Source organism: Festucalex cinctus, chromosome 5, assembly GCF_051991245.1.
Source record: "Festucalex cinctus isolate MCC-2025b chromosome 5, RoL_Fcin_1.0, whole genome shotgun sequence".
NCBI classification, from domain to species: domain Eukaryota; kingdom Metazoa; phylum Chordata; class Actinopteri; order Syngnathiformes; family Syngnathidae; genus Festucalex; species Festucalex cinctus.
Genome location: NC_135415.1, coordinates 9,589,103 through 9,605,135, shown reverse-complemented (window position 1 = coordinate 9,605,135; position 16,033 = coordinate 9,589,103). Strand labels below are relative to the sequence as shown.

At 40.4% G+C, this 16,033-nt stretch overlaps 1 protein-coding gene across 1 annotated transcript in view; it reads left to right on the top strand.

The window, feature by feature from the left end:
- Positions 1-1,735: 1,735 nt before the first annotated feature.
- The window catches only part of gas2l1 (growth arrest-specific 2 like 1), a 30,211-nt gene continuing 15,913 nt past the window's right edge, over positions 1,736-16,033 (top strand). Inside the window, 2 exon segments of the mRNA XM_077522434.1 lie at positions 1,736-1,850; positions 1,969-3,157. Of these exon segments, the coding sequence (XP_077378560.1) occupies positions 2,459-3,157 (699 nt within the window). The 5' untranslated portion in view covers positions 1,736-1,850; positions 1,969-2,458.

The following is a 16,033-nucleotide window of genomic DNA, read 5'->3' as shown; positions in this document are numbered from 1 at the left end:
AATCATCAGGGACTCCCAAGATGCTCCAATGGAGGAGAGACAAAATTTTGTTTACTTATTTTGTGCCCATTTAAAAAAAAAAAAAAAAAAAAATTACCGGTACTCATTGTTAACGTGTAAAAACATCAAAATTGCCTCCCAAACTGCCGGAAGCATCGGAGCTTGAAATTTGTTAGCAGTTCACCATGTGTTCTTGCCATTTTGGTCATAAAGTCAACCAACCACTCGTTCTGTTTACAGACTCTTAAGGCCTCAGGCAGGTGATGTTTTTGCTTAGTTTTTTACATTCCAAAAGAACCTGATAATCAGGTTTGTTGCCCTAACTTGAACACTTTTTGTTTTCTGGAGGAACTTGCCGTGTTACAAATATACAACACTGGCTCATACGGATGCAAATGATTAAATGTGCTGATGAAACACAGTTGACGGGCTGCACAGTCTTTCAAACATTTGCTGTTAAAAGGCTCTATCCATGTGTTTGTGTGTCTGTCCTCAATATTAAACACACAAACGACTGATAAAGCTCCACTGACGAAGCACCACACAACCGTTGAAGGTCATGCAGCTTGAGAATTGCAGCAGGATGACAGTCCCATGATCTTAAAGAGGCCTCAGACTGTTCATAAGGAGTCACACAAAGACTTCATTATAGTGAGAATAAAACCAGGGTGTGCACAGTATTTAAAAATATTTTTGCTCATATTGTCAAATGTTGGTAGTTCTGGATTTAAACCTATTTTTGCCTTCTGTGGTGTTTGCATGTAGGCTTTGGGTTTTCTCTTGGTAATCTGGCTTCCTCCCATATTCCAAAAACATGCATGTTAACTAATGCTTAATTCTCTATGCTGTATGTCGTGTCGGTGGCTGTCAACCTGTCCCGGCCTGTCATCCAAAGTCAGATGGGATAGGCGTCAGTCAGTTCGTACAAGTCATACAGAAAATGGCTGAATAAATCAAATGTCTCCTAAAAGTCTATATTTACAATGTTCACCCTTCTTCAGTACTTTATTTTTCTTGTACAGTTAACAGCACATCACAGCTGTATAGAAGCGATATGAAACGCAAGCTGGCCATTGTAAACTTTCCCTTCTGAAATGTAGCTGAGGTATAAGGAAATACAACACAGCACTGCCTTTGATTGTAAAATTAACGGTGCAGTGCAGCTAGCTTGTGGCTAATGAGAGTTCAGAAAGTCACTGTGTACACTTTACACTTTATTGGTGTAATTTCATTTGTGAGGACTATTGTGATTTTAAAATGTGATTAGATGTTGTTTGACTATAACATTTTGTTTGGTTTGTATGATAATCATAGGCAAAAGCAATACAATTGCCATATTTGTATTCACCGTATTGCATTAGGGAAGTATCAGAGAAATGCCCGGATGTTCGGACTTGTCAATAGCCTACTTATAATAACATATGTTTCAATATGGACTATAAATGGTTTGTTTGTATACAATCAGAGCAAGCAGGAGTGCTCCTAGGATGTCCTGGATTTGTCGAAAAAATGTCTCTTTGGTGCTCTTCATTAAAGTGATCCACAAAGCATGTACAAAAAAAGAGAAGAAAAAAAAACTAAGGCACTCAAGGGTTTGCACGTGAAAGGCCTTTATTACAACATGGCCAGTTGATTAAAATGTTTCAAAAACGCCCCCTAAGGACAATTACTACGCCATTGTTGATTACGTCAGCCTGCTTGATTTTGAAGATGCAACGTTTTGTCTTTTATCTCTATCATCTTGATGAATTTGCGGGGGAAGTCCAAACTGTTCAGTTGACACGTTTACATTTGAAAGGAGCCACGCATTTTGTTCCATGAATGGGACCAGGCAGACAAGGCGTTAAAATGTAAGTTATCTTACTTGATTTTATTCTGTTTCTGTCTAAAAGTTGTTGCAAGGCTTCTATTGGTTGACGCATGGCCCGGTTACTATGGGGTTAAGTTCTTCTCCTCCTTCTTCCCCAGTTGATCCACATAATGGGATGTGGCACCGCGTCGCTCGGCTGCTAAGCCCCGCGGCAAGTCAACATATTGAAGGCGGGAGGCGGCGCGACATGGACCGAGTCTTTCCGTGGCGGTGCGTGGACTCTCTGCCGCTCAGAGGTCGCGATTTTACCTTGGAGAAGACAGACACTCGGCCACACGTGGATATTTGCGTGCCGGGACGATCCGGCGGCCAGGGGGCGCGTTGACTGCTGTGAACAAGAAAAACGGGCTTCGCTCGCCGAAACCCATCCGGAACACGCATCCACGCGCCACGCACTGCCGCTCCGCATCCCGCTATGCCCGTGACAGCGGCACAAAGCCCGGCCTCCGCTCGCCGCACATGCACGCTGGCATGGGTGCGTCCACACGCTTACCGCGCGTTATTTTGCAGATGAGGATTTGGAGCGCGGTTGCACAATGAGGAGATCTGGAATCAAGTAAGACTTTTATTGATACATAATCCGACAATATGGCCGATCAGAGCAACATCCAGTCCGCCGCCTCCAAGAGCATCCGGCCCTTTAAATCCAGCGAAGAATACCTGTACGCCATGAAGGAGGACCTGGCGGAATGGCTGAACACCCTCTACGACCTGGACCTGAGCGCGGACACCTTCATGGATGGCCTGGAGACGGGCTGCGCCCTGTGTCGGCACGCCAACAACGTCAACCGAGCCGCCCAAGACTTCCAGCTGGAATACCCCGAGGCGGCCCAGTCCATGAAGCTGCCCCGCAAAGACGTTGTCTTCCAGTCCCGCAACGTCAGCGCGGGCTCTTTCCTGGCTCGGGACAACGTGTCCAATTTCATCAGCTGGTGCCGTCGGGAGCTGTGGATCAAGGACGTGCTCATGTTCGAGACCAACGACCTGGTGGAGAGATGCAACGAGAAGAATTTCATCCTGTGCCTGCTCGAGGTGGCGCGTCGCGGTGCCAAGTTCGGCATGCTGGCCCCCATGCTCATCCAGCTGGAGGAGGAGATCGAAGAGGAGATCCGAGACCAGCAGGGCGGCCTGCAGATTGACCCCGGGGAGCCGGAGGTGCAGAGCCCACCCAGCAGGTGCTTCGGACGCAGGGAAAGCAACCACAACGTGGAGGACGAGCCTGAGCCGGAACCTTTCGTGTGGCCCCAGAAGAGAGTTTTATGTGACATGAGGAATTTGGACGAGTTGGTAAGTCGTTTTTAATCATCCATTCATTCATGGTCCCTTTCACAAAGATTTTGAATATGTTTCAAATCAACTAAAAAGTTTGTATTTGATTAAAAAAAAATCCATTTTCTGAGCTAGATGATGAATGATCTATTATAAACTGTAAGAACATTAATCAGCATTTCATGTAAGACATCTTCATAATGAAAAGCATCACTTGTGTGGAAGTTGTGTCACTCCCTACTTCATCTCTACGGCATCCTCCTCACTTGACACTGACAGCAGTGCTAATGCAACTGGCAAGAGCTTGGCTTTTACTGTTGTCAGTGGCACACATTTGGTGTCATTGTGAAATGGTTGAAAGCTTTTCTTCTATACCCTTCTCATTTTTCCAGTCCACTGGTATAACGCCACTTCACTCTCCTAACAAGCTTGTTTTGCAAATTGTTACCCACTTTCTGTATCAAGTCTCCACATGTACAAGATGGGCTAGTCCTTTGAATGAGAAGGGCACCCAAAACGATCATGATAAACTAAACATTTTGATGTATTTTTAATAGAGCTAATGATCATTGAGAATTTTCTAATCTAGATGTTTTGACTCAAAATTGCAATTGTGATTTAATTTGCAATTTTATTATTACCAGTACATGGACAATTCAGTATACTATAAGATATTGAATGGATGTTCTAATGGCTTGCCATAAAATAGGTGTGTCAACCTTTGCCCGCCATATTGTAGTTATGTATTCCCTTAGAGGACTATTATGACAGCGAAAACCATATAAATGTAGAATTACCTCATATCAACTCAGCTACCCCCGCATTAGCTTGTTACTGATATTGTCAGGACTCGAAAGTGTGGTGGTGGACCCAAATGCAGGAGGCGGACAAGTCAGGGAGGCAGAGGTGCGAAAATGGAGTAAATTTAATCAAACAAAACTAAAGTTGCAAACAGGGCTTGGTAACAAAGAATAACAAAATACCGAAGGGAAAAACAATACACGAGCAGACTTAACTATGGGAGCATAGACGTGGGGAAACAAGAACAGGAAAAATGAACCGACAAGAACTGAAACGAAAACCGATGACTAAGTACACACACTAATTACACACGACGAGACACAGCTGGGCAAGACACAAGTGGAAGGGGGAGCTGATTGGTTGACACATGAGGAAGGGCAGGCAAACACAGGTGGACATGGCAAGGCTTAACGAGACTAGGGAAGACAAGAAAAGCAGAACATAAACATGACAAACTCAAAACCCAACAAAAACAAAGCAAAACCTACCCCAAACAGAACCAAAACATGACAGATATACTGTACATTTTGAAAAGAAAACTGAATTCAGAGGACATGTGGATAACAGTGGCAAGTGTGCTATTGATATTAAGTGTTTTGGGTGGGGGGGCGGTAAACTGAAGAAAAATTACAATTTAGGCAAATATTTTCTGTCAGAATAAAAGGAACAAATGCGTGTAGCAAGAAGCCTCAGTATGTGCAGTTTGTTTTTGTTGGCCAAATAAAATGATCAGATCTGACTCAGTCGTGTACAAGACAAGTTCATTCAAGGGTACTTGACTCATTGAGCCATTTTCAACAGTAAAAATAAAAAATAAAAAAAAGATAGCATTTTGTCCATAATTAAAGTTATAACTTTAAACCTTTAAATAATAATTTTGACATTTGCTGTTGACTGAAGATGTCATTCACCTGTGCTGAGTAAATAGGTAATGACCAATCAGTTTGCTGGCCAAACCCAGAAAACAGGTGGGTCGTGATTAGTCGTTACCTATTTCCTCAGGTCAGCACAGGTTGTGTCATCATCCGTCGACAGCAAATGGAAAATGTGTTTTTAAAAGTATTACATGTTCGTGAAAAATAATGAAGATATCTGGACAGCTTACTGTTGAAAATGCCTCAATGAGTCAAGTCCCTTTAAAATACTGCTTAGCTTTATTGACACCGTTACTTCCCAACCTTTATAGTATAGACATTAAATCTTGCAGATTGCTGACATTTCACCACACAAACCGTCACCTTGCCCCTCACGAGGAGTAAACACAAGATATGTTTTGTCTTCCAACACAACATTCGACACACCTAATGAGAGCAAAGGCAAAAACAACACCAGAAAGGCAGTTTTTATTCTTTATTTTGATTGGCCCAGTCAGAAACTATTTGCAGCAGTGTAGAATTGCACTTGTTACTGTATTATGTTTCAAGTAAAGTGAAATAAATTTTATGTAGATAGCACAGAGTCACATACATTATAGATCTAATACAAGAAAACAGTCAAGTCTTACAGGAATGGCTTCCTAAACAGATGTGTCAAATTTCTTTTTGGGCTGAAATGCAAGTGGAACACATTGCAAGTTTACTCCTTATCAAGGGCAGAGGAGAAAAAGATCAAATGTGATGGAATTTCATCTGAAGAAATGATCATGAGATGGTTATCAGTGTACGTCATGTGCCCAGTGGGTGTTGCCACAGTAATGCTGCAGAAGAAACGTGATAAGTGGAGCGTATCCAAATACATTAACTCATTCAAACTCAATATAAACATATACATATGTTTTGAATACTTTGTCCTGCACTGCCAAAAGTTTATTTTTACGTTTTTAAATGCTTCTTATGCTAGTGCATACTGAAGGCTTTGATACAGCTTCTGACATGAAGAGGTCACTTAAAGTAGCAGCAGAGTATAAGAGATCAACCAGGGCCATGTTGCAACAAGCTGTTTTCCCCAGTGTTTTCAACTGGTTTGTGAATAATGATGAAACCTAGCTGTATTCTAATGCTAATAACTTCAAAACTGAAACAAATACAAATATACTTTTTTTTTCCTTATGAAAGACGAGACTCCAATCTTTCTTTTGGTAGGTTCCATGTTTTTATAGCAATTGAACAGAATATTCTGTGGACCTTGCAAAATCACAGTCCAAATCCAGTAAAACCTCTGGGAGTGAAGGCGATTTGCAGTGAAAATGGCTGGGAGTGAATGAGTTAAGGTAGCATGTTAGTGTTTTTTGTGTTATGGTCATGTGAGAGGCACATGACATTCCTTCTTACCTGAAGGGTTAGTGCGTGTTTGACGGCTAAACTCACACAAGACAGGTGGTCAAAAGTGTCAAGGTAGACTTTTAGTAATCATCTCTGCTGTAATACAAACTCACAAATCGGGAAGTTTGTGTGTTTTTATTTCCCCTGTCGTGCATGTGTATTTGTTTGCTTCGATTACATTTCCCTTCCTTTCATTGTGGTTAAACCTGTTGACCTCTTCGCCGGGCACGCGTGTGAGATAGGCAAAGTTCTCGTTAGAGGCGAAGCTAATGAGCGGGCAGACAACGCAGCGCAGCACCACACACGCTTGAGGGTGAAGTTGATGTTAGCACATTGATGAGCTGAACAATGTGGCTCTTTGACACTAAAATGATGACAGCACAGAGAAGAGAGTTTGAGGGAAGAAGGAGGGGGCCGCTCCGCAGTCATGCCGGTCAGACAGCAGAGCAGAGTGCTTCTGACGTGGCTTCTGTGGACAGACTGTGTACATATGACTGAGGATTATACAACTACACGTTTAGGACAAAAGGTGCCTGTCTTTCTTTTGTTTTTTTCTTATTCAGACAGACTTTTTAGGGATGTGGAAGGGTTTGGCTTGATCCGCCCCTTTCACAGAAGCACACATTGGTGTTTTCCTACTTGAGGTGCTTCATTTGGAACTTGTGTTTGGAATAAAAATAACTGATCCTAACTAAAGCGGCTGTATGCTAAGAGTAGGATGGTACAGATAGCCAACATTATGATCTCTACCTTGGTAATTTTCTCTCAGAAAATGGTCTCTTATTTTACTTGTCAGTAAAAACTGCATTTTGGAATGCACTGAATAATATAACATGTTTCATTTTAACCGTTTACCACACTTTAGAATTGTTAAACTGATGATTATTCCTTGACTAATTTTATGTACATGTGACAATATAGGTAGTATAATAAAAAAACATGAACAAAGAACTTCCGCTTAGGTTGAGAATTAAAGCATTGCTAAAATTTGCATTAACTCTTTGACTGCCAAAAACGTCTAATGACGTATTCTAAAATCCTAATTAATTCCACCATAAACGTTAATTGACGTTTAGTATGTATTTTGTTTCTTTTCTTTTTTTCTCATTGGGCAGTGCAACATCTTGTGCAGCGCTGCCTTGTCATTGGGGTTGTGAAATCCAAAACAACCACTAAGTATGGCCAGCAGATGGCAGCATTGTATCTCTTTTCAATGGTGTATGGAATTACAATGAAACATGACAAATCTTATGCACTCGAACGTTTTCAAGGATTACATGAATGCTCAAAGCCTTTGTCACATTAAATCTAATTCACAGAGTGTCACTAAGCAAAAAAATATTCGTATCAAAGTCACTGTTGTGCGAAAAAAAATGTATCTTTTCACAAAAAGCTTGTTTTCTCTATTTTTTTTTTTGTATTTTCGCTTCCGCCACTCAAATGACCCATTTTCAAATTTCACCATGTTTATGTAATCATACCGTCCAATATTGTGTTTGCTTTGAAATAAGAGTGAAAATCGGCTGGCACTATCGGGGTTGTTTGTTTGGATAAGGTTTGGCAGTCAAAGAGTTAATGTGGAAGTCAACACCAAAAAAGACATTGCAATAATAAGTTGTATACAACTCCACTTGCCTAAACGGTAATCTGATTAATATTGTGTTTGTGGAATCTGAGTTAAGCAGCAAAATCTACCCCTTTTTATCATTCTCTGGGGGCGGCCATTTTGCCACTTGCTCTTGCACTTGGAAATCCCACATGCAAAGTGAAAAAAAGTACCCCAACTTCACAACCGACTACAATGTGACGTCACTCTACAATGGCAACCCCTTTGGGAACATATCTTTAGCCATAATGTTGCTCCTGCATGGGTTCTTTTCTTGTGTTTATCTTAAATTGCATGGCGGGCTTGTTAAAAAAATATTCACAATAGTTGTTTTGTTGCCAAATTTAGCCCAATGCATGTAACCCGCTTCACTCTGGCACATTTCGGTATTGATGAGAAAGCCGATCCCAAATGGAAAATGAAGGCTCAGCTTTGGACATAAATTGGATGAAGCTGAAGTGCTTATTTAGCAACTTTTGCACTCAGAGGCGGAAACTTACATTAGATGATTCTAACTAAAACAGATTACAAAGAAGTATATTTTTAGCTATTCAAGAGTAGGTTTTCAAAAATATATTGTTATTACCATCATCATGTAAATTCTGAAAATGTTAGTCTGTAAATAGAGGACATGTGCATGCTTGTTTAATGTTCAGTTGGGGCATGTACAAGTGCGTCACAACCAAAATAACAATTGTTTTGCTAACTACTAGCTTGGCACGGCACATAAGTAATGGCATTTTCACTTGTTTTTTCATAGACCCCGGGAGCATCATGGTTGTTGTCTGTATGTGAAACACTTCAAATAGTAGTTGTATAACATTCCTAAAGTGTGTTTGAAATGCATGAGGCAGTCCAGAAGATGGCATTACGATAACCTTCGGCCATGCATTTGTTGTTTTGGTAGGCTCACAAATGTATCCCGCAGTCTATTTGGGGACTTTGTTTTGTATTTGTATAAAAGTCGCAGCCTGCTTCGAGATTAGTGTTCCATAATTACTGGAAACCTCATTGCGTTTAGTCATGTCTGTCAGAGAAGAAGGGAAAGTTGCAGGGCTTAATTTTATTGGCCCCCAGCTGTTGTAGCAGACTGTGTGGCTTCTGCTCTCGATCCTGCATCATGCAGTACAGATAACATTTCACTCCTTCCTTAATGACTTCCTTTTGTTTCCTTTCAGCCATTGATTTCTAATACAGCATTTTGTTCAAGGCTCTCTCTCTATTAATATCTGCCATCACTCCTGATGAAATGCCATCAATTACCTTTGGATTGTTGAGTCCCACAGAGTCAAACAGAAGCAAGTGCAACAGCATCAGAATTAGAATTTATTTTTATGAGCATGCACAATTGCACATGTCCTGTTATCCACTAACAAGTTATCTACTAAATATTTACTTATGAAAGTTTCAGCTGTTTAAATGTCCTAAAAGCAAACAGCTGATGTGCAGTTTGGCGTCATGTTTGCAAAGCTCGGGCATGTCCGGTTTGCTTTCCTGGTTCTTGCTTCTTGCTTCTTTTCACCATTGTTGTTCTTTCGGTGATACGCCGACGCCTTTGCCCTTACTCATGTCACCAGGGCCGCTTTACACTTAAGGTTAAGGAAGTAGCGAGGCAGTCATTTCCTTCATCTGAACTTGAGTCAGTGGCGCGTGCGTCAGTCGTTCTGTAAAGGCAATTGGATATGAGTGACATCATTGGACAGTACTCATAAAAACAATTAATCTCCATATGAATGCATTTATCGAGATTCTTCCTCGACTTTGTCACCAGTCGATATGTCTATATCATGTTTATTATATGATTGAGGGGATTTTTATCATTTTTATCTCCACTAGAGAGGGATTATGATGACAGTGACTCCCAAGTTCATACACATTCCACTTTATGCATTTCAGTATTGTATATTTTTTAGGTTGCTGTTAGGCCTTGAGCTACTCTAGGGGTCTGCAACCTGCGGCTCTGCAGCCACATGTTGCTCTTTAGTCCCTCTCATTTACCTCCTTGTGGATCTGAGAAAAAAAAAAAAAAGTAGTATACGTTAAAGTGTTTACACCCCTCCAGCCAATCGCAGAGCGGGGGGTGGAGTGTCGCAAACGGGGCCAGGCAAACGTGTCGGCTGCGTGACGTCACTCCCGCGGCAATTTGAAAGCACTTTTTTTTTCTTCACTCACTCATTCACATACGTAAGCTTCTGTGAGTGAGTGAGTGAGTGAGTGAGTGAGTGAGTGAGTGAGTGAGTGAGTGAGTGAGTGAGTGAGTGAGTGAGTGAGTGAGTGAGTGAGTGAGTGGAAAAAAAAAGAGTCTTTCCACAGAAACGACCTGCTGTTTACAAAACAAACACAAAATGGCAAAATACAGGCTTTGGGTTAGGACAAAATCACCACCAAAGATTAACATAAACACAAATGTATAGACTGAGAGAAAGTTAAATAGTGTGTACATCCAGTATTTTAAAAAGTGCATTTTCCTGAGTGAATCCGGCAGACTGCGCCTTTAATATATATTTTTTACACATTTATTTTATTTTTTTCATAAAATATTCTTTGAATGAATTCACATTTTAGATTACAAAAAGTGTAATTAAATATTTAAAAAAAAATTGCAGAGTCCAAATTTGAAAGTTGTCAGATAAAGATTTGAAAGGGAGATGAAAAAACAATTAAACTTTCCAAAAAGAGCACAAAATTACCATATAATGTACACAAAATGGCCAAAAAAATGTATTTTAAAAAAGTCAGAAAAGAAAAAGTTCAAGGGATACTTGACTCATTGAGCCATTTTCAGCAGTAAAAAGTTAATATTTTGTCTATAATTAATGTGGTAACTTAATTATTTTTCATGTACAATTAATATCTTTAAAAATTTATATTTCCACCTGATGTCTGATGATGACATCACCTGTGCTGAGGAAGTAGGTAACGACCAATCATGGCTCAGGTTACTGACCAAACCCAGAAAACAGGTGAGCCATGATTGACCTACTTTCCTCAGCACAGGTGATGTCATCATCAGTCGACAGCAAGTAGAAACTTACTTTTTTACCTTTTTAAAGGTATAAATTGTACATGAAGAATAATGAAGATATCAAATTCATTCTGGAAATCCCCCAAATTACCATAAAATGTTCAAAAAACTGCCGAAAATATCAGAAAATTGAAAACAAACAAAAAAAAGAGCAGAAAATAATGTCAAAAAATAGCCATAAAATGTCCAAGAAATGAAGGAGAGGCAAAAAATTGCCACAATACGTCCATACTGTTTTGTTCATCACAATATTCATAAGGTTTTGTGGTTCCAGACAGATTTATTCATTATTTATTTGGCCTAAAATGGTTCTTTTGACAGTAAAGGTTGCTGACCACTGAGCTACTCATATAGGCAGTGCAGCGCCTATAAACTATAATTAAAAACATACCGCCGCCATCACTAATGGACATTCATATTGTTCCCATTTGGCATAATAATGCTGCTGAAGACAACACACCGCTCTTTTGCCAAATTTCCAACTGGCTCATGTTCTTCCTTACCCAAGGCTTCAGTAGTAATTCCTACATTCCCATCCCCCACCATTCGTTGCCAGATAAAGCAAAGAAACAGTACAGTATGTCTTGTGGTAAACGCATAGACTGCCACTACTGACTAAATCCCCGTCATTTCAATCCAAGTCTTTGTTTGGATGGCGATCAGAGCAGAGGTCAGGGTCAAGATAAGGGAATATACTTTAGCATTTATATAAGCGTCATTTAACACATGCTCCAGCTCATGCATTGAGGAAAACAAAAACAAAATGCACGGTAGACAAAAGAGCTGGTGCCCGGAGTGACTTTACTGTACACTCGGCTAAACCTGACTGCAGTGGATGCTGCTGTGAGAGCGAAGAGCTACAGTAGAGCGCAAGAAAAGTAGGTCATTCCTGCCTTGCATTGGGTCACACGCTTTGCTGAGCGAGCGTGGCATCACTCGCTGCTTCTGTCTCGATTGTCACATGCTCGCATGGCTGTCAGGTGTCACCCATTTTAGGGTTCTTTCCCTGAGGACTTTGCACCAGTGCCCAACGTGTCCGTCTGTCCATCCGTCCGTCCGTCCGTCCTGGCTGTGCGAAACAACTGACTTAATTGGCTTGTCATGTGTTACATGGCTCCTGATAAGACGGTTTCATGATATCAGCTGCTCTTCCGCATGATCTCTGTTTAATTGCTTGTTTATCTGAGCGGGCTTTTGTCCGTGCGTTATTTTCTGCACCTGCCTGCAGCGTCTTCAAATAGGTCTCAGGTGGCCACTGCGCAGAACCACACACCATTGACTCTTCCAATCTGACTTTGTATGCAATTTTTTTGTCATCAACCATGTAAATGTTACAAGTTCGCCATTTATGTTAGTGTAAATATTATTTGTTGCTTTAATTGGCTAGGTACATGAAGTAAATATTAGTTTTGAGGCAAGAAATATTTTTACAAATAGAGCCCAATTTTTGTAGACAGTCACTTGTGAACCCGGCATAAAATGGGCACGTTTTCATGCCGGGGAAAGTTTAGTCTGCTGTGTTTGGGACAGCATTGGGTTCTGTTCCAGCTGACGTGGCTGTAATGCCCTCCGACAAAATGTAGACCAGATATTAGACTCGCAAAAAGCAGGTCTAAGTTGTGGCGCAGGTGCTGTAACATGATTTTGGTGGATTTGTTTGAGACAGACAGATTTGGCACTGTGGATGTGTGTGGTTGATGTCATCGTATTTCGTTCATAAATATGAAAACATGGGATAATTTCTATGGCTCATTATAAAAATTTATTCATAAGCTACTGAATGCAAAAAATTCAATTTTGAATCACTACTGCCAACTGTTGATGAAAAATGAAACTGTACACATCCTTCTTCACATACACAATATGCACATGATGTTACATCCACAGACAGAGGGTGGGAAATTCAAACCCGAATCCAGTCTGAAAACAATTGGCCATACTCGGCTTGCTGGAGTACCCATTGTGAACAGCTAAGGTGGTAATCTACTAATTAGAAGATGTTTCAGACATAGATGGCCAAATAAAAAGCATATTGTAAATATATTTTTTGGCAAATTGTGACAGAGAAGTAGCTTTAAAAATATTTGAATAAAAATGGAGGGAGCTGCTTCGTTTGGCCGGGAGTCGGCTGTATTCCATCCTGCAAAAGCCTTGTTCTATCTGTGCGCGTCAATCAAAATACGCAAAGAAAGAAAACTTCATCCATGCGCACAGTAAGACTGCATTTTGCACTAAAGTTGTACTAAGCATGAAAATAGTCATTATAGTTATAATTATATATAGTGGGAAACTAAGCTTTGCCGTGATTCATTTCCTTTTAATGCTTTAATGTTTTCCATTTTAAAAGGTTTGGTCACAACAATTTGTACATATTACAGAAATTTAAACAGGTTGCCATATCAATAGTTTAGTATAATATAATAGTATCAATGTGATTGGAACTTAGTGTCATGCACAAGGTCCAAAAAGGACCCCCGTGGAGTTGGTTTCCGTGCATGAATTTTCATTCATGACAGGAGATGATAAATTTGAATGTTTTTCACCTTTATCATCACAATCTTAATTCCCTTTGAAACGACCGTGTGTTCTGTCCCTCCCTATGATTGACTCACAGACGTCAAAGAATGGAAATGCCTCCTGTAAATTCCTGTGTAGGGAGTTTCTCTAATCTCCCGTTTTTATCGTTGAAGTTTGGTAATAATTATCTCTTGTATAACAATCCTGTAATGAGCTCGTGTCCTTGCACGCAAGCGTACCTGTTTGTTAAAACCACTAAACCAACATAGATTGTTGACTCCTGATCTTATTTGTACTAAACGTCCAGAACGAAATAGAGTTGCACACGCGTGAAGTAAAGGGGAATGGCATGCAAAATCTTGATCCCGTCCCCTCCCATTTCCCCCGTTCGCCGTCCCCGAGGGGAAGGCTCAGCCCTCAGTATCAGTCTATCTCTGCCACGAATGAGCCTTCATGTGTTTGCAGGTCAAGGCAAGGAATGAAGAAGACGTTTTGACTCACACTGTGCAGATACGACTTGTCATAGATATCGCATGTTCAGCCATATCTAAAACCAAAACAGCTGTCAGAGCAATCTCTTCATAAAAAAAATACAATAAAAAAGTTGTCACTGTTTTTGAATGTTGACATTCCTAACTTCGGCATGTTGTGGATCGTTCAGTTTTTCTCTCTCTCTTTTTTTTTTTTCCTGCTTTGAACATCTGCAGATCCTCCTCCAAGCATCTCATGTGACCAGCATTCATTTATAATTCATCCATCAGTTTTTCACCGCCTTCAGGCCCCTCGTCCCAATATTTCCCGCCTGACCTTGGCTTTCTCCTCCCCCTCTATCTGCCTGTGGTGCGTAAGACGTCTGTGCATGTACTGTCGATACAGCAACGGCTTGGGAAGAGCACACATTTCACTTGAAAAGGAAAATACCTAAACACACGGCAGGGGCTTCAGCCTTTGGAAGCAAATATGTGACCTCATGCAGCCAAACAGCTGAGAGCAAAGAATGAAAAAAAACAAAAAAACTGAGCCATTGAAAAGGGAAGGCCGTGTATGTGTGTGTCTGTGTGTGTGTGTCTGTTACCATGGAAATGGTTCCATTAACTCACAGGCTGGGGTTTTTCCAAACAGGGCTACTGACAAATTGAAAATCGCAGTGACAGAGCAGAGAGAAAAAAGAGGGCAGGCACATTCGTACACTGCAGCAATGTTAGCAAACAAAGCACAGCAAGTATAAAGGTGACCGAGCCAGGTGGGAGGCTGCATCTCAGCTGTGATTACGCTCTTTTAATTTGCGGGAGCGCGTCAACAAAAAATGTTGAAGACAACCTCATAATATTAAATTATCGAAAGAATTAAGCACATAACAGGTGCTAGTCAAATTTGGCGGGAAAATGTTGATTTAAAAAGCCTTTTTATTTAAGCGATTAATCGCGATTAATCAAAATTCCCAGATGTGATTAATCTGATTAAAAAATTTAATTACAGTGTTCCCTCGTTTTCCGCTGGGGTTAGGTTCCAAAAAATACCCGCAATAAATGAAATCCGCGAAGTAGTTAGCTTTATGTTTTACAACTCTTATAAATGTTTTAAGGCTCTAAAATCCCTGACCGCACAATTTATACACTTTTCTCATTGAGGCATTTACATGTTCTCACATTTCTCTCTTGTTCAAACATTGACAATGTTCAAACCTTCATAAATTTTATAAAATGGGTATATTACTGTAAAAAAATATGCAAAATTGCACTTAAAAAAAAATCCGCGATACAGCGAGACCGCGAAAAGTGAACCGCGTTATAGCGAGGGAAGACTGTACCTCCAAAAAAGATACTAGTCTCTTATTTGAATGTCAATATAGTTTATGCTTTAAGACTGACCTCCCACCGCACACCTTTTACACTTTTCTCATACAGGAATGAACATTTTATCAAATTTCACACTTGTTTAAAGGCACAATGTGTATTATTTAGTGTCATCTAGCGGTGAACTAATAATTCATTTTAAAAAAATCCACAATTAATTTCAATAATATGCAAAATATATTCACATCTACTAACTTTTATTTATAAAAAAGTAGAGATAGTAATCGCTAGTTATATTACATATAGGTTGCGCTGCACCATACAGTAGGCTGACATCTTTCTACAGATACCCAAAGAAGAACAACTTCATGTACGTAGTTAGCCTCTGGTGGTACTTGCAGCTAGTATTGGATCAATGGGTCGATCTCCATTTACCTTCCACCACCACTACAGGTGATTGTTGCTGAGTCCCGTTATTCTGACTCCCGCCACTTGTCTCCCTCTGCTTTGCTCTCGCTAGCTTTTGCTAGCTTCTCCCGCGACCGCTCTTGTTAGCCACGCCATCTAGTTCTTGCTAGCAGCTACTGTTTGTTCACTGCTTCAGTGAGTTGTTGCTGTCATTCTTTCTCGCCAGGCTTCTCGCTCGCTCACTCACTTCAAATAACAATAGTCATTGCTGGTAGCCTTGCAAAGTGTGATCTGCCCCTGCTTCCAGATCATTGCATTCTATTAGTTCACCACTAGATGGAACTAAAAGATACAAACTCATTGTTCAAGCCAGTTTTATACCAAAGGAGCACTGTAATGTCAATTTTCTATTATTCTAATTTCTAATTTATTGTTCATGATTGTTTAACGGCAGCAAAGGGGCAGCAAATACTTGTATCT